General features: G+C 45.7%; 1 protein-coding gene across 6 annotated transcripts in view; it reads left to right on the top strand.

Moving 5' to 3' along the window:
* Positions 1-20,238, top strand: part of LOC118506270 (nephrin-like) — a 79,716-nt gene extending 59,478 nt beyond the window's left edge. For 5 of the 6 annotated variants that reach the window (XM_036043177.1, XM_036043172.1, XM_036043174.1 and 2 more), the window contains exons 6-25: positions 2,763-2,915; positions 6,802-6,975; positions 7,169-7,459; positions 7,528-7,695; positions 7,784-7,915; positions 8,737-8,873; positions 10,152-10,305; positions 10,450-10,587; positions 10,803-10,967; positions 11,070-11,216; positions 11,350-11,484; positions 12,385-12,465; positions 12,587-12,787; positions 12,919-13,509; positions 13,591-13,785; positions 16,105-16,175; positions 16,382-16,496; positions 16,650-16,825; positions 16,910-17,546; positions 18,078-20,238. In XM_036043177.1, coding sequence (XP_035899070.1) covers positions 2,763-2,915; positions 6,802-6,975; positions 7,169-7,459; positions 7,528-7,695; positions 7,784-7,915; positions 8,737-8,873; positions 10,152-10,305; positions 10,450-10,587; positions 10,803-10,967; positions 11,070-11,216; positions 11,350-11,484; positions 12,385-12,465; positions 12,587-12,787; positions 12,919-13,509; positions 13,591-13,785; positions 16,105-16,175; positions 16,382-16,496; positions 16,650-16,825; positions 16,910-17,476 — 3,791 coding nt within the window. In that variant the 3' untranslated portion in view covers positions 17,477-17,546; positions 18,078-20,238. Of the gene's footprint in view, positions 1-2,762; positions 2,916-6,801; positions 6,976-7,168; positions 7,460-7,527; positions 7,696-7,783; positions 7,916-8,736; positions 8,874-10,151; positions 10,306-10,449; positions 10,588-10,802; positions 10,968-11,069; positions 11,217-11,349; positions 11,485-12,384; positions 12,466-12,586; positions 12,788-12,918; positions 13,510-13,590; positions 13,786-15,558; positions 15,703-16,104; positions 16,176-16,381; positions 16,497-16,649; positions 16,826-16,909; positions 17,547-18,077 lie in introns of all 6 variants that reach the window. The other variant, XM_036043178.1, reaches the window with a different exon arrangement.
* The last annotated feature ends 1,118 nt before the right edge of the window (positions 20,239-21,356 follow it).

Raw genomic sequence — 21,356 nt, 5'->3', positions numbered from 1 at the left:
ACGATGCAACCCACTGTGTGGTGTCATCGACCGCGACCACAAGCAGGGATTGCAGCCTTTTTCCAATCTATTCCGTGGATTATTTTTATAATATTTCTCCATTTTAATATTCATTTCGGAGCACTGCCGAAGTGCAAAAGTCGTATTCGTATTCAAATGTGTGCAGGTGAATCCCCCGGACCGGGGAAAGCTTACCGATATCGACTCCTTGGTGTTCGGATTTTACTGGAGCCTTTTTTCTTCGGTCATGTGCACGGGCGTGACACTTTCTTTGTACCGTTCGGAAGATGGATTCGGGTAGGATCTGCCAAGATGGCCAACCACAACTAGAAATTGGAATAGAAAGTGTGGAATTTAACTGAATGGGTGTTTTTTCCCTATTTTTTCGTCAAGAAAACTCGTTTGCACTTTTCGTCATTTCTATCACACTCCGCACACTTCTTCCATCACATCACATTCGCACACATTCATCTAGTTGCAGTGCGTTAGTGTTTGTATGCGTGAAGCTAGGGAAAAAAGATCTAAGAAGAAAATTAAAGACCTCTCCTTCCGGTTTTCACACCCTCCCGTGCTTATCACACCTAGGTGGGAGGAATACTCTTTCACCAGGAAAATCCTCCACCCAAGGATGGAAAGCAATTTTCAGATAATTGTGAAATCGTTATTCGCTTTGACATTGGTTTTATTCTTCGCCCTTTTTGTGTGTGTGTTTGTATGTGTGTGGAAAATCGGCAATCCTCGTATTCGTGGAAGCGTCGCTTTTTCTTCTTCTTTCTGCATTTTCCTAAACGGATCAGCAGGCTTCTGGTTGTGTGTGTGTGCATATCTGTGGCTGTGTAAAAAAGGGATTGAGTGAAATGAGTGAAAGGGGGAAAGAAAATATTGGATGGTTTTCCTGGATTCATTCGATTTAGCTTCTTTTTCTTCATGATGCTCACACACACACTCACAGTCACATGTTCACTTCCTTTGGACAGTTCCGGGGAGCATCGATCGTAACACCATCAACATTTGGATAACGCTGTGAAAGGAAGTCTGTGCAGAAGCATGCAAGGGAACCTTCGCAGGGAAAACGGATTTCCGAGAAGAGGGTTTTTTTCTGGTTTTGCTGCTACTACTACCTATCCGTTTTCCACAGATGTCGCACAGCACTGGATGGATGTCATTTTGGAGCGGTTTGGGCGGGTGGTTGAATGTCGCAAACCGGGATAAGATAAACCCCGTTCGGCAGCAGAGAATCCGGTATGGATGAGAAATTTGTGGGAGGATCAACATGCTCCCGGGATAAAGGATTTTCCAATCGATTTCTAATGATTATTTAAGTACTGCTTTCTGGACGACCGTGTCGTGCAGATATGCAATCCATCCTCGGGCTGTTCCTCGCAGGTCCGAGCGTTGCCGTGATACTTTTCGCCGGTTTTTCTTTTCTCTGCTGTGGTTTGGTGGAAAAAACAAAAAAACCATGCAACTTGGCATGTGTTTGTGTTTCCAATGAGTGTTGATGGAAGAGAAGGGAATTAAGAAAGACTTTAAATGCATCCATCTTATCGGTGGTGATAGAAAATATTCAAGCGATATGTCAAGCTAGCTCTGTCCTCACCAAAGATCTGTCCGTTTTAGGAATACTGATTTTTCTAGGAAGCTCTGTCGACTCTTGGTAGCTCTACCCTCACTAGGTACTCTTATCTTCACTTGCAACCGTAGTATTCTCAGAGCAGTTCTGTCTTAACATTCAGGAACCTCTGCTCTTACTTAGATAGTTCTGCTTTCAGGGGCAGCAGAGCTCTATAGGAAACTCTAGGCTAGAGCTACCCTAACTCTTGATAGATATGGCCTCACTAGATAGTTTGGCTCTCACTGGGTACTTTTGTCTTCACTAGGTACTCTCGAATTCCCAAAGCAGTTCTGTCCTCACTTTGAAGCTTTGTACACACAAAAGAGCTCTGTTAAATCTGGGAAGCTTGGTCCTCTCTAGAAAGCTCTGGTCTCTGAAGGAAGCTCTACCGACTCTTAGTAGTTCTGCCATAACTCTAGAGACCTTTGCCAACACTAAGTGCCTTTAAATTCTCAAATAAGTTTGGTCTTCCCTTCAAGCTCTCCTCTTACAATGGTTCAATCTAGGAAGTTTTGCCCTTCTTAAGTAGCTCTGCTCTCACTGGGCAACTTTTTTGATACTTGGTAATTCTATCCTCATTGGGCAGCTCCTTCAACACATGGTAGCTCGAACCACTGGGTACTTTTGTATTCTCATAGTATTTCGGTCCTCAGAAAGTAGATATGTACTTTCTTGGAAGCTCTGCCCTCTCTAGATGGCGCTGCTCTCACTGGACGGCAACTAAAACAAGAACTAAAACAATGAACGACTCTTGGTAGCTCTGCGCTCACTAGGTTCTTTTGTCGTCACTAGGTACTTTTGCCTTCACTAGGTACTTTTGAAGTTCCAAAGTAGTTCGGTTTTCCATTTGAAGCTCTACCTTAACAAAAACGCTCTGTCCTATCTTCTAGTTTTTGTCTAGATCTATCAGAGTTTCTGATCACTTCAGGCAGATCTGTTCTCAAAAGGTAATTCTACCTACTCATATGGAATACTATACGTATACAATGTGATCAAAGACTGTATTCGTCTATCCTATTTTAAAGAAGAAAGCCAAACTTTTAAGTAAGATTCAATTAATAATTTAGAAAACATGTTTTGATACTGCCAATAAAACCTGCGATTAAACATAAAACTTAACATTTTCTCACATTTTTCCCCATTACAGCACCTCCATCATCGATCGAAATACAGGGCTACAACCGCAACGCCAAGGTGGAAGTCCGGGAAGGTCAGGATCTCACGCTGACCTGCGTAGTGTCAAATGCAAAACCGGTCGCCCAGATTGTGTGGTACCGGGGCAAAACGGAGTACAAATCGGGTAAGCAATCGCAGAAAAACCCCATTCAGAATTCCAATTTCACATTTCACCCGGCCGGGAACGATTCTAGCTAGGGCCTCCTTTTCTGGTAGGTTTACGAAATGGGTCAACATCCCTCTTTTCTTGCTACCGCAGCCGACCAGAAAAGTGTTATCTACTTGCCGTGGAATGGTTTCCGATGCTGAGTTTATCGAAAATATTATCTCGAACGACAAGGACTATTTACTGTTAATGTACGGCCAAGTGTGTGCGCACCATCGCGCGTTTCCTGCAGTTCGCGCCTCCACCAGTCGGTTGAACAACAACATCTCAGCCAGCAGGCAAAATACTTTCAACACTTGCTGCGATGATGCTCATGGGCATGGCATTCGAACATGGTTGTGCTTTAGCCTGCCGAACTCCACATGCCGATTGAACGCTTTTCCAGACCGGGAAGCGTTTTCTCGCTAAACAACTAGCCATCCCTGGGCTGTGCGGTGTTTTTGTTTGTCGATTTTTTCCGGTGGATCGTTGTGGCACACCCAGAAAAGTTCCCAGTTTGCCCTGAAATAAATGGATTCAACTTTAACAGCTTCCAGAGATTATTTGAACGAAGGAGGAGGAGGTGCTCGCCAGACAACTCGCCCCATCTATCGACACTCACAGCTACAACCGAGTCAAACGGTTGGTTGATCAGTGGTGTTATGGAAATTTTTTCGGTCCGCACACTATCTGCCCACTGGGGTTGGGAGCACTGGACACATTCCTGCCCAGGAACGCCTGGGTGGTTGGGGTTTTTGGCCAAAACGGATGAACTGTGTAGCCTGGGCAGTAGTACACACTTCATTCGAGATGTTGGTCCCAGGGTCGCCTCGAAGTGATACGAATGATCAAAATCATCCTCGACAATCGAGCTGATGGGGAGGTTTTTTGGGAGGCGACTGGCTGGACCCGGACTTCCACCGGGAAAATGCGGTCAGCATCGCAATAAATAACGGTAATATATTCGGAGGAAATGGCACCAGGAAACATGGCGAGTCTACCACCGTGGTCGAGTAAGATGTTGCCGTAGCGGGGTTGCGGTCGATGAAGTTGGTAAATGTCACTAAATAAATTATACAGAGGCTTCTGTGTTTTTCTTCCCATTTTTCCTGTCCTTGTCCCGTGTTCGTCCTTGGTGCTGCTTGGTGTGTGGGTTGGGACAAGCAGAGGCAGCAAAACGCTCCGTTGCAGAAGGAAAACACCTTAGCAACGATTGTCTGACAGTGGCACACGGCTTGACTTTGATGCCCGGAACACATCCCGTGTAGTGTTTATTTGCTGGGTTGAAGAAAATCTATCAAGAATGTGAAAATTGTTTACCAACCGTATGTGTGTGTGCGAAAACATCTTCCTGAGTAGATCTTGACTGACTGTCATGACACATCCGGGGCGCAAAACACTGGCCGGTTGTTGAGCGGGATGTGATGACTACTGACCGACGAACCGTCATTCGTTTGAGCATCCTTTCGTGTCTTTAGCAGCACTTGTTCTACCATTTCTGCGGAATCGGTATCGTATCCCTCTTCAAAGGGACATTTTTCAAGGACCGCGCTCCGACCAACCCGCCAACCCACCGATGGTCACCATCTATCTCTATCGTTCGCTCTCATCTTCTCGGGCACCGGGAAGTAACGTCACGGATTGGACATAAGCTCCGGCGTAACTTTTTTTCTTCTTCATTCGGCAAGTCGCTGTGTGTGTTTTTTACACCTTTTTCGAAACCTTTTACGTGTCGGTTGCATGGCTCAGTGGACTTGCTGCGGCACCGGTATCCTGGTGCTCTCGTGTAGCTCATAGCCACGAGACACGAAATGAGCAAACAAAATAAATTGAAGTCCCGCTTCGGGTACATTTTTCATCATTTTTTGACATTCGCAGTTCTCGCCCGGTGTGTTCTTTTTACGTACTTTGGTTCGAAGGGGGGATTTTTTTCCCCGCTGTCCCTGAAGTCAATTCTGTAGAATCTTTAAACCCGCAAAAAATAAAAGGACGAAAAGCGGACACCATTTTGTCCAGGCAGCATTAAAAGGATTTTCTTTTACTAAACTGCCATAAGCTTTTCTTAATCGTTTAAAGACACCGAACGCTGAGAACGCGGGTTGTGTGCGCTTTTGAGTGGAATGAAACGTGGCACGGTTTGTTTTTTCTTGTGGCAGTTCTAAAACTTTGGTCCTTGGACGTGAAGAAGTTTTGTTACTTACAACATGGCGTGGTGAAGAATTCCTTCAGCCAACAATCACGTAGTGTCCGATGAAGAGCAGAGCAAACATATGCCCGCAGCAGAGAGATAGCCCGAGACCGGGGACGCCATATGAATTGTTTGCAGAAAAGTCAATTCCAAGTTGGAAGAAAAATAGTTCCCATCGAGAAGGGAAATCTTGGTTTGATGTAGTCGATAGATCTCGTAGGAAAATCGGAGCAAAAACAAAGAAAATGTAATTCAAACCAAAGGATCCTTTTCGGGAGGAGAAGAGTCCAGAGTTACGACGGTGGCAGTGGCGTACGGTACTCGAGGTGACAATCCTATTCCACGGGTATGTGAACAAACACCACCTCCACTCTTCCACTCCTCTTTCCCGCCACCTTATCAACCGTTTGATAGATGGTCACACTTAAAAGGGTTCAAGCGATTTCAATTTCTTCCGAGCGGCCAACGCTCGGCGGAGCGACATCTTTCAACACCAAGAAGGGCAGCTCGGCCCAACTGTTGGCGTGTACTGTCTTGAGACGACCACCGGCAGGGTCGGTTTGTGTTGATAGTTCTCCAGGGTAATTCTCTTGGGAAGGAGGGATAACTGTTGGGCCGAATCACCAGAAAAACCCGAGCAGGGCTCTAAATGATCAAAATGGTCACACATTTTCAATCTTTTACAATCGTACAATATTATTGTACAATCGTGTACAATCGAGACGAACACATCTCATATCCATTTTCCACGCACCACGCTGGGTAGGAAAGGCTAGTTTTTTTTTTCCCCCGATTCCTGGCCTGCCCAGTCCGTGTTTTGGAGGAAATGGGTGATGGTCACAAGTGTTCGTTAGACTGTTGTTTTCGTTTGTTTCTCCTTTTTTTTCCCCTTCATGACACTTACATTGCCGAATGGAAATTGCTAATGGATTCTGGTGCGACTCAACTTTGTTACGGTCAATACGGGAGAGCTTTAGCGTGCAAATTCCATTTGGTAGTGGCGTAGCAGATTAGGGCGTTAGCGTATTGGAGTTTTATTTCGCTTTTCGGAATGTTAAAACCATCAAAAAATTGTGTAGCTTTGTTTTGCAAATAAACTGCAACGAGTTTAGTTCGTTAAATCCCATCAAGAGGATATGTTTGTTAATCCTATCAAAAATAGAAGAATTCATCTAAAATTGGAACAACTCCTCAGCTCTCTTTGTATCAAGTCCCGAGTGATTGTACGGCTGGCAAACAGAATAAATGTGCAACATTGTTTGCTACCTTTACCTCAGACGTCATTAGTCTTCCCCGAGGTTGAACCTCGGCTGAGTGACAGGGTGAACCTTTCGTCCTTCACAGATTTAGTGTGTTGCCTTTCGTGGGTTCGCTCAAAGTTACCTGCTCGCAGTCCAACACTAGTCCCTTGCGAGAGGTGTAAAAGTTACATCTTTCGACTTTCGAGATATTAAATTATCTGCTCGTAATGAACCACCGAGGGGCAAAAATAGCGAAGAAATCAACCAGGCCCTGGCGTTTCGCTCACGTTTGTTTGACGTTCCCCGGTGTGTAGGAGCTGAACCAGGAGAAGACGATGAACTTTGTTTGCGTTTTATTCGGGTTAAAAAATGCTTTTTTTCCGCCACATTTACCACCATTCTAGTCTAACTATTTCGTATGCTTCCCTCCCTGCAGATACGATCGAGAACAAGGTGACGGAAACGGAGGGCAAACGGTACACGGTGTCGTCGCAGCTACGAATCAAGCCAACGTCCGAGGACGACTACATGGAGTACACCTGCCAGGCAAAGCACAAAGCCCTCCAGCCGGATCGTCCGATGCAGACAAAGGTGCAGCTTTCGGTGCTGTGTAAGTATATCGTCTGGCTTCGACCTACCGAAACGTATAAATGACACCCCGAGACGGGCGGGACACTCGTATAATCAGCTTCATTATCCGGTTACGCCGGTGTTGCTCCGGTGTGAGCCAGCTTGCTCGGCAAAGAAAAGCTTTGTACGAAAATAATGTATTCTTGGGCACTTTTCTTCCATTTGAAAATCAGATCCTCCTGGTGAGCCACAGATCGAGGGCTTCACGGCTGGCGAGGTACTGCGCCGGGGACAGAATGTGGAGCTTATCTGTCGGAGCCGTGGTGGCAATCCACCGGCCCAGCTGATCTGGTACAAGAACGATGTGCAGGTCCGGATGGCGTACCGGACGACGGATCGGCTGTCGGAGAACGTGTACTCGTTCGTGGCAGAGGAAGGTGACAATAAGGCCCGGTTACGGTGTGAGGCTAACAATATAATGATTCCGGCACCACTGAAAACCGAAATCACACTCAGTGTGTTGTGTAAGTTTCCGAGCTCGATCGAACATTTATGTTCAAGCGTAACCGAATTGCTTCAAATGTCCCCACAGTCGCACCAACTCAGGTAACCATTTCGGGAGCGTCGGAAGCACGCACCGGAGATGTGGTCTCGCTACAGTGCCAAACTGCCCCATCAAACCCACCGGCAGAGATCAAGTGGAGCGTCAGTGGACACCATGTGAAGAACACAACCTCCCGGACCATCGAGAATCCTGATGGTGAGTTCTTCAACTTCGAGAAAACTTCATTGAAACTTGAACCTCATACTCAAATTTGTTTTCCATTCTATTTTGTTCTAACTCACAGGAGGATGGATCACAATCTCCAATATCTCGGTACCGGTGGAAGCCAACAAACGGTCCCTGGTAGTGATCTGTCACGGGCTTAACATGCAGCTGACGGAGAACGTTATCGCCACGCATACTGTGAACGTTTTGTGTAAGTATATGTCACCGTAGAGTAGCGTAAATGTGCAGTTCCTTAGAGAAAAAAAACTAGCGATCTGTGATGCTTGCACCAGCCAGAGATAATTCAATTATCCGCATTGCACTCATGAGCCGAAAGGCGCACACTGGCTAATAGCTAATGCACCGCGAATAGTCTTGCAACTTGATGAGGTTACGGTTTGCGTAGTCAATTGAATTATTCATGCTCAATGCCACGGACAACGGTGGTGGGCGTGCTCGTGGTGAATTAAATGCTGCAGTTCTGGCGCTAGTGAACTCGGTCAGGCGAATTTACTTTGTATGACGTGTGGTAGAATACCTACAAAGTAATATTATTAATAATAGTAATATATTTTTTTTAAACCAAAAAAAACATGCATCAGATCATTATGTTCCGAATTCTTGGAACCGTCCGGGATGAGCCCGATTGGATTCTGGTGAATCATATTTAAAAAAAATGAAAAAAGAGGTCATGTCGAAGTTTCCATAGTAAAAGTGATTTTAAAATAAGCTCCAGTTGCTCAGAATTATCTCCTGAAGTTCGCATATATTATTCTAACCCATTATGTCAGATAAAAAACAGGGAAAAATATGCAAATATGGAGATTGATGATAGGATCTCAACTATGTATTAAAAACATTCATCATGAATGAAGGATGAACGGTTCAGATTTCGAAGCTGAAACTCGGTCTAGGGTTGGGTTTTGATGAATTATTTCACTTTTAAAACGACTCTCTCTATTTAAGCAATAAATTATTGTTAAAACAATATTAATTGTGTCACGCTTGTGTTTACCACACGTTTTTCCACAGTGCCACCGAACCAACCGGTCATTACGGGCTACACGGAGGGTACGATAATAGCGGCCGGTTCGGTGCAGCGGCTCCAGTGCTCCTCGACCGGTGGCAACCCACTGGCCACGCTGACCTGGTACAAAAACGATAAAAAGGTAAGTCAATGATTGGGTCACAAACAAAGCACCAACGCAACCCCTTCCCCTTGTTTTCGGCCGATCCCGGCTCTGTGGCGAAAGCTGATAATATGTTACCTCTTTACCGAGACCGTTTCCGAAGGATCCGGTTTCTTTGCTGTTTGCTGGTTTTCGGGCGGGTGTTTTGAATTTATTTTTTATGCATATGCATTTGTGTGTGCCTGTGTGATTCCGGGGTTAACATAGTTTACATCATTCATCACCGAAAGCCCGACAGTGTTTGTGTAGCTTACAGCAATCGCAACAGGCAGGCTGCTGGAAGGTGCCCGTGTGGCACACAGGGCGATAGAAAACGTCCCCACACGACCACACGGTACCACGTGTTGAGCTTCGGTGGAGGACTCCTACGGGGGCCGAGAAAATGCCAGTACACACACACACACACACAGTTCCAGCGTGTTTGGAATAGGGCCAGCCCCGGCTGGACCAGGAGCCCGCGTGGGAGATTTAATTAATTTCCGCAAACTTTGCCAGAGAGCAAGAGCGCCAGAACATTGGCGGCGGGCGAAGATGTGCCCTCGTCAGTAAATATTTGCCCCCAAAACCGGCCAACACCCAGCGACCAGAGTGATGGGCGGGCGTGTGAACGAGCGTCCGGCTTCCGTTTGTATGGCCGGTGTCCGGGTCGATGTTGTTGTTTTTGTTTGCGAAGCACACCAGCTACCGGACGCTTGGACCTAGAGTGTCCAGATGCAGCGCGCGCGGGATACGGTTTGCTTTCAGGACTCTCTCTCTCTCTCTGCGTGCGCCCGTGTTTCTATTACCATCCGTCATTTCGAACCGGATCCCATGGGGGAAAATGCGAACGGAGCGTTTGTACACTTGTAGTGTGTGTGTCCCGTTCAGAATGCTTCACCGTGGCATGTTTGGAAAAGCTTTGTGCGCCGGAGCGCCAGAGCTTTGAGCCGGCACCATGACATAGGTTGCGGTGATGGATCATGGTAGGTGCCGGTGTACCGTGCACGCAGCATCGGAGACGGATTATTTGCGTAAATGGAACACTGTGAAAGTTGTTGAATTCAATTATCTGAACGAAAATGGGAATGAAAATGGGCACCGTTCTCGGCATGGCGCAGATTCGTAGCGTAAATATTATATTCTCGGAATAGCACGAAGATAGTTATTGTTGGCTATAAATAGTTCGGGGGTAGCGGTTGCACAGGGTGCAGATTAAATTTTGTTCAAGTAATAACATCCGTTTAATTTATATTTACACCTTCTAACACCGTTTTCCAGCTGAACTCCCCGAGCAAAGCGACGGATAAGTCAGTCTCGTCGGAAATCTCGATACTGGTCAATGCGACGGATAATCAGGCCAAGTACCGCTGTGAGGCGCACAATTCTGCCACCGAAATTCCAATGTCAGCTAGCCGAACGCTTGCCGTAAACTGTAAGTTCCTCAGTCTGTTTTCCTTTGATCCTTCGAACCACACCAAACGATGTGCTTAACTTGACCGTTTTTTTCGCTTTTCCTCGTCTCTCCTTCCAATCGATTGCGGCTTTATCCGGTACCGCTGAATTCCCATCGGAATAGTCCCGCCCGAGACGGTAAAAATCAAAATCATACCGCCGGAGCTTAAGCCCGGTATCGAGGCAACGCTGATCTGTGACTCGAGCTCCAGTAATCCGCCCGCAACGATTTCGTGGTGGCGCGATGGCATCGCCGTAGACGGTAAGTGCAATATCCTCCCGGTTGGTGTCCTCCCGATACGCAAAGATGGTAGCGTCCTTTGCGGTGACTTCGTGACACGCTTGAACGGGCTGCAGAACAGCAACAGTCCACAGGCCGAGTCTATCGAGTTGGAGGGGTCCCATACACTCGGGAACTGTTTTGAGTCGTTCTTTCTTCAATATCGCTCGTTCGCTTCCGTTTTCTCGCGCGCACAGGTATGAACAACTCGTCGAAGCCAGGACTGTGGGGTGGGTACGTTTCATCGCTCGAGCTAAAGGTGAACATCAGCCAGGACATGGACGGCAATGTGTACACGTGCCAGAGCGCCAACGAAGCGCTGCAGCGCAACGTACACGAAGCCATCAAGCTGCAGGTGCTATGTACGTATGGACGCTGGAATGCGATCGCAAAAAAAAATTGCTGAACGTTGCATCTTACGTTTGTGGTGCTTTTGGTTTTCGGAATCCCAATATCCTTTACAGATCCGCCAAAGTTCAAACCACCGCCATCGTCCACCGTCGTCGGTGCGGAAGGTGAACCGCTGACCGTGGCCATGGTAGCGACCGGGAACCCGATGTCCATCTCCTACACCTGGACCAAAGATGGCCTACCGATCCTTTCATCTACAGGTACGCATCTAAAATAACACGCCAACCCCCCCCCCCCCTGCTTCCCCCTAATCCCTGTTTGTGTGTCCCTAATCAACGAAATTAATCTGAGCGAAACTGTTTTCATCCGCAACTCGCAACACGGCCCTGCCAGGCGCGCAACGAATCGTCTCCGAGGGACCAATCCTTAACATCACCCGGCTCAACCGTAACGATACCGGCATCTACACTTGCGAAGCTGTCAACTCCCAAGGGTCGGCGATGATTAATATTTCCGTCGTAGTTGAGTGTAAGTACATGAATCAAACTTTGTCCGAAAAAGGACCGGTCGCCGCGCACGCATCCAAACTTGCGCCCGGACACCACACAGTTTACTCCGTGATGCAGGAGTTTTCTTTGCAAAAGGGATAGGTTTTACCGTTTTACGGGCGCCGGGCGGTACTTACACACGTACGCATTTGTCATCCGCTTTGGTTTCGGTCTCACAGCTCTCCAATATTGAACCTTGGCGCAGTCTTTTTTTTTTTGCTTGTTCGTGCGTTTGTGACACTCTCCGAAGCACATTTTCACCGGCACGTCCGACCGATGCTCCCGTCTGCTACCCGGTTACACGGATCAATGCCTGGGAGAATGTCCGGACAATTGGACGGGCCCTCCGGACAGGGTTCCAGGTCGGGGTCCGGCGAGTTTGCAAACGGCTTACCGGTCTCGTATGGCAACGGTCAGCGGCGTGTATTGGGCGTGAAAGACAAATGGTTTTCATTTCGATGCCGGGGTAGAAGAGAAAGATTTTCCCACCATGGTTTCTGGTGCACGAATGTGTTGGTATGTGTGCCACACGGCGAGTATGCAGCCGAGCGCCCCGGATGTGTCCGGAAGCATTTATACGTCAACGGTGCAAATAAAAATTTATTACATTTTATGGATTAATGCATCTCTGCCTGTGGACATTAATCTGGATGAAATTGTCCACCGAAATGGATGGTGAAGGCTTTTTTTCGGCCTAGAGACTGCGACCTAGAAACCCTGAAGAACCTACCACACATGGTACAGCTTCGAGCATCGGAAAAGTTAGACGAAGATGTGTTGATTATTAGTTTTACTGGACATATGTTTTTAGTACAACCAGTTGTGTTGACATCTGTTTTTGACAAATATATTTTTCTACGTTTACTTCCACTCACAACAGATGGTGCATCGATACAGTCAATCTCGGAAAACGTTACCGTCAGCCCGGGCGAGGAAGCAATGCTATCCTGTACAGTCGAAGGTAAGTGAACTTGGGAACTGCAATTGTTCGATGAAAAATGATGACAAAATCAGGTCAATCGCAAACGATTCGCAATTCAATGGTCTGATGATTTGTTGGGCATTTGCCATTTACCAACCAGGAAAACCACTAACGGAAGAGCACATACGGTGGGAACGCATCGGGTACGATATGACCATAAAAACGTCCACCACGTTCGCGAACGGGACGAGCTATCTGCACGTGAAGAATGCGCGCCGCGAGGATGTCGGCAATTTCCGATGCATCGCCGATAATCGTGTGGCCAATCCGACCAGCCGGGACGTATTATTAATTGTGAAATGTAAGTGATTGCATGCCTCGCCTTTTTTGTTGCAGCTATAAGGACTATCGCCCGAGGTCCTTTCAAACAGCTCGATAACAATTTTGGACATCGCTTGATGTAATGTTCGTCTTTTCATCCTCACTAATTAGTTGCACCGGAAATCGACAAATCCCCGGTAATGTTACGTGCGGCGGCAGGCTTTGGTGAACGAGCACGGTTGCCCTGCCGAGCGCAGGCCGCTCCAAGACCCAAATTCTATTGGTCCCGCTCGGGCCAGGTGCTAAACGTGAATCAGTCCGCCAAATTCTACGTCGAACACAAGCAGATCGATGCGTTGACGTACGAATCGATTCTGGTCGTGGAGCGAGTCGCCTCCAACGATTACGGTCTGTACGAATGTATTGCCCGCAACGAGCTTGGCAACGTGAAGGAAAAGGTACGGCTGGATGTGACCTCTCCACCGGATCCACCCGTGAGCTTAAACGTGCTGAACGTAACGCACGACTCGGTGACACTTGCCTGGACACCCGGGTTCGATGGCGGTATGAAGGCGAACTACCGCATCCGGTACCGGGAGGTGAACAGTGACCGTTACTGGTACGAGGACAGTCAGCCCAATTCATACAAATTGACAATCGGTGGGCTACGCATGAACACGCTGTACGTCTTCTCGATCATGGCGTCGAACGGGCTCGGTTCCAGCCGCTATCTGCCGGACGTTACGCGTGCCCACACGAAAGGTAAGTCGAGTTCCCAGCTCTCAACTAGTCTTAACTGTACCTTGATGATGTAATAAACTTCCCAAAATGTGTCCAACCTAGACACACCACCGTCACAGCCAGCCTCTTCGCTCGGGAGCAAAACGGCCACGTCTCAGTCGGCCGGTGGCACAATCGGTGCATCCGGTATCGTGCTGCTAATCGGCGTCGCTGCCGGTATCTGTCTCGTGCTGCTTAACATCATCCTGATTGGATGCTGCATTCATCGGCGTACCGTCCACAAGCGCATCAAGCGGGGTAAATGTCCTGGCGGCCGCATCGCCACTGGCACGCTCTGGGCACTCTGGTTCTATGCGGGCTGTGGGTTGGATGTGGAGCAGAGCGTTCTTTTCCGTCGTCATCGTTGTTGCGCTAGTGTTTCTCCCGAGTGCTTTCGCATTCGCAACAAGCTCGTCAACGATTCTCGTGAGACATTTGCTACCAGTAGTAGGGAAGCTAGAGGGAGTAAGTTCGTCAAATCGTCGTCTTCTTCAGATGCTGACTCTTCAATGCCTTCAATGCCACGAGATGTATCGATCCATCAATCATCTTCATCATTGCCATTCCCTTTTTGCGCTTCTCACGCTCTCGCTCTCTTCCGCCCCGTGTGACAACGATGCAGCTAATGATGGTTGCACTGCTTGGCAGTGAGGTTAGTGACGGATCGATACTCTTGCTTCCGATTCCGGTAACGCACCATTAGCCACTTGTTACGGGTGCATTCAGGGGAAACGATAACGATGCAAATTGCACTCCGCGCGCACCAGGAAGTGTTGGCTCGAGGGAAGTGGCGTCGGAAGAAAATCGCTTTTATAGAGTGCGCTGCAGCACTGTGATGATGCTTTGTGACAAGAGTAACAAGTTACTGTTTCGATGATGTTGTCGCTTTTATTCTGGGAATGTTTCACGTGAGGGGGGGAAAAAAGGAACCGATGTCGAGAGGACAAAATCGATTTGTTTCGTTAACGCATCCACTTTTACTGTGCCGTTCGGGCGCTTTCGACAACAGTGAAAAACAGCATTGATCAAAAAAGCAAAAAGCAAAGAAAAATGTGATCATTGATTGAAAACATTGTTTTGCTGAATTGTTTTTTGCTATCATCACTTTGGATAAAGTTTCGCAATGTTGTTTAGCATTTGCATGATCATATTCAGCTATTTGGCTTTTGCTCTCCATTAAGCGGCGACAGTGTCAAAACGCATCGGAAAAAAGGGTTTTCATAGTTCTAACAAACTCATCAGGGAATGGATTATGTTCTGTTCTGCTATCGAGTCAATTATCATGTGTTTTGTAAAGGCAAAAACGAACTTGTCGATATGTTCTAGTTTTCTTTCCTTGTTAAAACATGCAAACGAGCATGGTTGATAGCTTTTTCTCTTCCAGTTGTTGAGACTCACTGTTTTCAATCCACTTTGATTGTTGAATCATGTTTAGATAGGAGGATAGTGTGGCATTTCGTTCTTTGTAATATTTCTATCAATTTGCATTGACTGTTTGAGTTGTTTTTAACCACTTAATATGAACAAAATGTTTAATTTGTTAACTAGCGCATTTGGTGTAACTCGGAGGATGTTGTTTATTATGAGCTATTTTTATATTTTCATTTGACTTTCCATTTTGATGTCTGCTGCCAACAGTGCAACCTTACATTTGATTTGGATTGGATCGATTTAATCAAAAGAATGGCTTTCTGATGTTCAATTGTAATAAATAAGGCTTAAGAGTTCCACCACGAACTTCAGAATAAAGTGATAAGCCTTTCCACTCCATCCCAAGTTAGAAGCATTCACATCGCTGCGCCTAGCGCTGAAAATCTTTGATTATAGTTAGTTGTCTAAAAAGGAATGTTTCGAAGGTTTTTAAGTTCACTTCAACTTGGAGGATATGTTTTTTTATTCAACAAATTGTGTATATATGTTTCTTTTATTGCTATAAGTTTAGTTTTTATTTAATTCCTTTAACTAATTTTAGCCGATTTTCTTATGTTTTTTGCTTGTTTTTTCTTCTTTGTTTTATAATTTCTGCTGCAGGTCCCGCAGGAGATGTCCCAGAAATGGTGCAGAGTGCAGAAATCCCCAGCTTTGTTATCTTTTGCATAGCCCTAGCGGCCCTCTGCCTGCTGGCAGTCAATGCAGGCCTAGTTATTTGGTGTATTGTACGAAAGCGAGCGAAAGGTAAGGCTAGCCATTTCCATGCTCACTCAAACTAACACTCACCCGAATCGTGAGGTGATTCTGTACCTCAAAACAACTCATTTGGCAGCTAATTTTTCCGGCACAAAAAAAAACTCGCTAACCATCTCGCTATGGTTTATATTGTTTCTAACTTTGCTGAAACTAAATTCAAAATCTTCCACTAACCACTACTGTGCAAAAAGAGACTTCGATTCGAAGTTATTGAAGAGTTATTGAAAGCGGTAATCACGTTTACGGAAAAAGAACGCTCTGCTCAGCGCATTACAACAGAGCGAACTATTGCGATAAAGTAGACCGAAGCCCAGCGCGTGTCAATCGGTGCCTTTTGCCTTCTTCTGCTGTCAAGTACGTCACACTAAACGTCATTGCATTTTGTTACAGGCGAAACGCTGTCTAGTGTCTCGGAAAAGAGTGACGCTTACTCGACCGACGCTAATCGTCCTGACTATACGGTAGGTGCCTCTTAACCCAATATACATACTTGTGCCCGGTCGCAAGTTCTGTCGCTGGTCTTGAAGTTCAACGCTAACGTGTATGTGTGTGTTTGTCTGTTATCTTCCTCTTCATGTTCATGCTCCCTTCTTTCCAACAATTCTGCACGGCCACATTTCGCAACTGCACCTTCGTATAACTCATCGTGACAATGGACAATTAACAGGATGACACTACCAGCAAATCTGCTTCGACATATCTCGTGGAGAATGGGGACATGCCGCCACCACGCTACCAAAAGGAGGGCACGCTGCCTCCGTACCCTAACAATATCAATGGAGGTGGGTTTTTCTCGTAAGCTGTTCTCTTGTCCTCGATCTAACGTCAGAAGGATCATCATGCATACTGGTCTCATCCGAGTTGTGGAGCTCATGTACATGTGCAATCTTGCTAATTGTTGGCAACTGTTTCATTTGTCTACTAAAACCGTGTAGCTTATGCGCGTACCTTGCCCCATCCACGGCACAACCCGGTGAACTATCAGCAGCGAAGCCACGACGATCAGATGATTGAACGAAGCAGCTACGTAACAGCTCCGTCCCCTGGGCCACCGTTCGATGGGTCCTACTACAACATGAACAGCGACCGCTACCTGTCCTATCCCCCAATGGTAGGTGGTGCCTCAACGATGATCGATTTGTAGCACTCTAGAACTGAACCCCAACACTATTTTATCCCGCTTTTACACTAACAGCAAGACTATTCGGCAATGGAGATGTCGACACCTCCGCCACCAGTAATACCGGCCCTGCCCAAAAACACTGGCACACTAACCCGCACGACGCGCCCGATGGTACCGCCACCGGACGTCACCTACCACGCCCAGTCCGTGGTCAACGAAAGCTCCTCATCGCCGCAGCACATGAGTAGCAGCCTGAGCAACACGATCATCGGCAGTGGTGCACCATCGCAAGCACCCGTTCCAGCGCCGAAACCTCTCCAGGGCATCCTGAAGGATCCGAAGCGTAACAGCAGTGCCAGCAACAGTAGCCAACATCAGCAGCTACAGCATGGGGCACAGCTGATTGCGGTCCAGAATCCATCGCCGGTGCCGTTGGTCGGTGGTGTGCCAGGACTTCCGCTGGTTGGCAGTAGCTTCCTTGGGGCGACCGGTGGGAATGGTGCCAATGGTGTAACTACGGGCGGAACCAGCAGTCTAGGGAACAGCTTACTGATCGGTACGTACGATCCGACCAGCACGAACCTGAGCTCCTTCAACGCGTCCTTCGGGTTCACCGATGCCGACGGGCACTTGGTGTAAGGGTGAGATGCGAGCTGAGACTCCACGGTGCCAAAAGCGGCGCAGATGTAATTTTCTCATGAATAAGAAGGTATGTTTTGAACTTTTTGTATTATCTTTGATAAATGATTAGTATATTGCGACGATCTTCTATAGCCACAGTTGTGTTTTTGGGGAAAATTTGGTTCCTGATAGCCTGAAAAATTGGGAAAAAAATTTAGTTATTTAAAACTTAACTCTTAACCTCCTTTTCTAACATAAACCCTGACTTATGAAGAAAGCATCGTTTCATGGTCTTTTCATAGGCCAAGAACGACCAAGACTATGGGAGAACTTCCCGAATGGGATTGGAGCAAAATCAAATAAAGCTTCCAAACTTAAGGATTTCTTGCAAAGAGCCAATATTTTCTCACTCAATTGAAATATTTTAAAATATAATATTAATAACAGCCAACATATTTCAACTTTATTCACTCATAACATCACAGCATTTTCGACAACTGTGGCTGTAGGAGCTGGTGCATTTTTAGGATACAACCAAAGAAAATGGTTGAAGGGCGACACCTAATTAATGTTGATTCCTTCGTTTTCTTATCTTTCCCTTTCTTTCCCCCCTCTAAAGCGTGTTTGAACGCTGTGTTGACTGTGATAAAACTTTGCTAGCATAATGTGTAATTACGCGAGGAAGGATCTAGAAGGTCGAGGATGGCCGTTAGCTGTTAGCAGTGAGCTTTACCGTGGGGCGGCGGATCGTTGAAGGGATCGTGTCGTGCCGTGAAGACGATCGTCCACCAGAAATGGATGGAGGCGGCAGATGTTCGCCGTGAGCTGTAAGTAGCGCGTTTTTATCGATACATCTAGCCTGGAGCCTGGTCGATACACGCATGCATGTGCGCTGACCTGTTCTTAACCCTAGAAAAAACAAAAATCCCATTTACGTTGCTCGGTTGTGAGAGGCAGAAGACGAGGAAAAACATCGCTATTAAAAGTAAAACAAGAGAGAGAGAGAAAAAAAACTCCATAAAAGCCGCTGTAAGTACTCTAATTAAACGAAAAAAAAAAGAAAGGAAGAACATTTAAAGATAAAGCTGCGAATCGCAACGCAAAAAACACAAAACAAAACAAATCAAGAATCTCAAATGCTACCAGCCCGTTCCGGCGGGTGCGCAGCGCTAATATACATACATCTATAAATATATAAATATATATATACATACATATTCACACTTTAAAAAAGGGTTCATATTCATATATTATATAAATTAAAAAGGGAATCGTTGAAGCCGAAGCAGATCGATCGAAGCGACACGGAGTGAGTGAGAGAGTGAGAGGAAGCTAGCTAAAAGGAGTGCCGCAATCTGGGAAGCTAATAGGCTCAAAAATTCAAACCGCATACGTTTAAAGTCAATACGGAAGCCATTTAACCGCCGCGAAAAATGCAAGACAGTAAAAAGCTTGCATAAAAAAAGCATTCTATTTTATTTTCTCTCGCTCTCCCTTTGAGACGGATAATCAAAACACCGGCAAACTAAGCAAAAGACACAAGAGCTAGCATCCAAAACAAAGTTATAAATCAATAAACGCAAACCGCGACAGTGAAAAACGTAACAATCGAAACAAAACAAAAACATAGCTGCCCCGGAAGAAAAAGAAGGGGAAAAGGTGAGGGAAGAGGGAAGCAGGTGAGGTAACAAAAAAACAAACGCAGTGTACAAAGAAACATAAATCAAATTAAACAGGTTGATAAGAAGTGTGTAAATACGGTAAGGTGAGCAGACAGGTGGAGAGAAGGCTCGTTAACGAAGCAAGCAAGCAAGCAAGCAGGCGAGCAAAAGCGATAAGTACATAATAATGGAAGAGTTTTAGTGTATAAGCTGCGAAAAGGGAAAAGAAAAGACGAGCAAACAAAACAAAAAGCAAAGGAACTCTCTCTAAAACAACAACACAGACAACATCCAGTACTGAATTAATACTTATGAAGCTAAGTCTAATTTTTAAATTAACAAACAAAAAACCCAGTAAACACTCAACAGCTAGTTACTGAGCTAGTGAAATTTGCAACACAAAACATGTAAAGTCGAAATGCAAAGTAAACGAATCTCTGATACCGAATTAAATACTCACTCATCGTTAAATCGCGCTCCGGCCGAATGGCGGCAGCGGTGGCGGCGGTGGACAGCACGGTGCCTCTCTGTTGGCTCCGTGTTGCCTCTGTTGCCTCGCCGTCGAGCTGGCTCCGAGCGATATTCGCTAACGTAAATACTTTTAATTTATTTTACACAACCAGCCCCCTCCTCCTGTATCGTTGTACAATAATAGCTACTAGTACTACAGTAATACGTGCTCTACGTTCGTATTTGTTCGTTGATAGTGAATAATAACCTTTTTTTGTTTGTTTTTGAAAGTCGTAAGCCGCTATTTTGTCAGCTGTCCGTTCGAATTATTATTATTACTATTGTAATTATGATCTACCGATCACCATTTTTACCCTGATCTGATCTGATGAATTCATAACCAAAGGTAAAACCCCAGTGCGGTATGTGTGTGTATGAGTACACACACTCATACGCCACTTCTTTATGTCTAGGGCATGTTTAGGATATCTGTTCACGGTTACGAATGCAGCGGCAGGGGCTTAGGTAAGGAGGGGGTTAGCGATTGGGAAGGAACGGGGCAAAGTTTAGTGAAATAGTTTTATTTTCTACTTCAGGTAGTAATGAGTAAGCATTTAAAATAAGTTAATAAACTTCGAGATTTTATAATTAAATCAGCATGACCATGAATTGCACTGTTTTCCATTGACGTTTCCTTTCTAAAGCGAAGAGATATCACATTTGGATGCCGAGGACTTCTGGGCTGTTCTTTTGGGCGTAAGTATTTGTGATTTAAGGGGCTTCACAGACTTGGTCTGTGTGGGAACTAAATCTGGGGTGGTCTGGTGGCAGAGGCAATAACGGCACCGGTCTTGAAACGGCAGAACCAGGGTTCAAATCCCATCCAGACCGTCTCCCCATACGCAGGGCTGTCTATTTTACTACGGGTAAAATTAAGTCGCAGAAAGTCTGGCTGGCCGTGACCTCTCGAGGTTGTAGGGCCAGGGAAGAAGAAGAAGAAGGAACTAAGTCTTTAATGGCTCAATGACGCTTGTAAGTACCAAAATCATGATTGTTGTTCTTGTTCAATTATATTCTGGTTTCATCAGACCGATACTTTTGTTATCGGATGTCCGATACGATTCTGTTTGTTTTGTTTGTTTTGTTTGTTTTGTTTTTTTTTTCTTGTTTACTATTTTTTATATTTGTATTGTATAAAATTTGGTTATTTTTGTATTTTAGTAACACTTTTTGTAACCTTTTGCACCAATTTCCTGAACATATTGGAGCTACAATTTAATTTAGATGAAATGTTTAACATTTACTGCTTGTTTTCACATACGTTCGAGTTCCAATGCAATACTTAGTCAAAAAATTTCGGCTAAAGTCTGATTAGATGCCCCCCCCCCCCTTCCACTCTCGGAAACTCATTTTTGCAACTGAGTTACCGAAAAGGGTAACCACACTCGCTAGCCGGGTGTGCTGGTCGGTGTTTGAATGTTCATGTTTTATCGTGCGTTTGGGCAAAATGCTAAATCTGCATTTATTGCAGTCTTGATGAAATGTAGGTTACTGGTTTAATGAATTGTCTGTCTGAAATAATGGTATGGAGCATTGCTTGTTTCTGTGAGGTTAAGAAGTGTCTCTGTTAATAAGATATTGTTAAGATGTTTAGCAAGTAGGCTACAATATTATTATTTCTTTATTAATTTATTGTTTTTAAAACCATGTATCGCACTTTAGCTTAACTTTTACTTTAATTTACAGTAGCGAAAAGTGCCGTGCCGTGAGTGGAGGGAATCTTTTTT

This window comes from Anopheles stephensi, chromosome 2 (assembly GCF_013141755.1).
Source record: "Anopheles stephensi strain Indian chromosome 2, UCI_ANSTEP_V1.0, whole genome shotgun sequence".
Classification (NCBI taxonomy): domain Eukaryota; kingdom Metazoa; phylum Arthropoda; class Insecta; order Diptera; family Culicidae; genus Anopheles; species Anopheles stephensi.
Note: the sequence above shows the minus strand (reverse complement) of the source record. Positions and strands in the feature narration are given on the sequence as shown.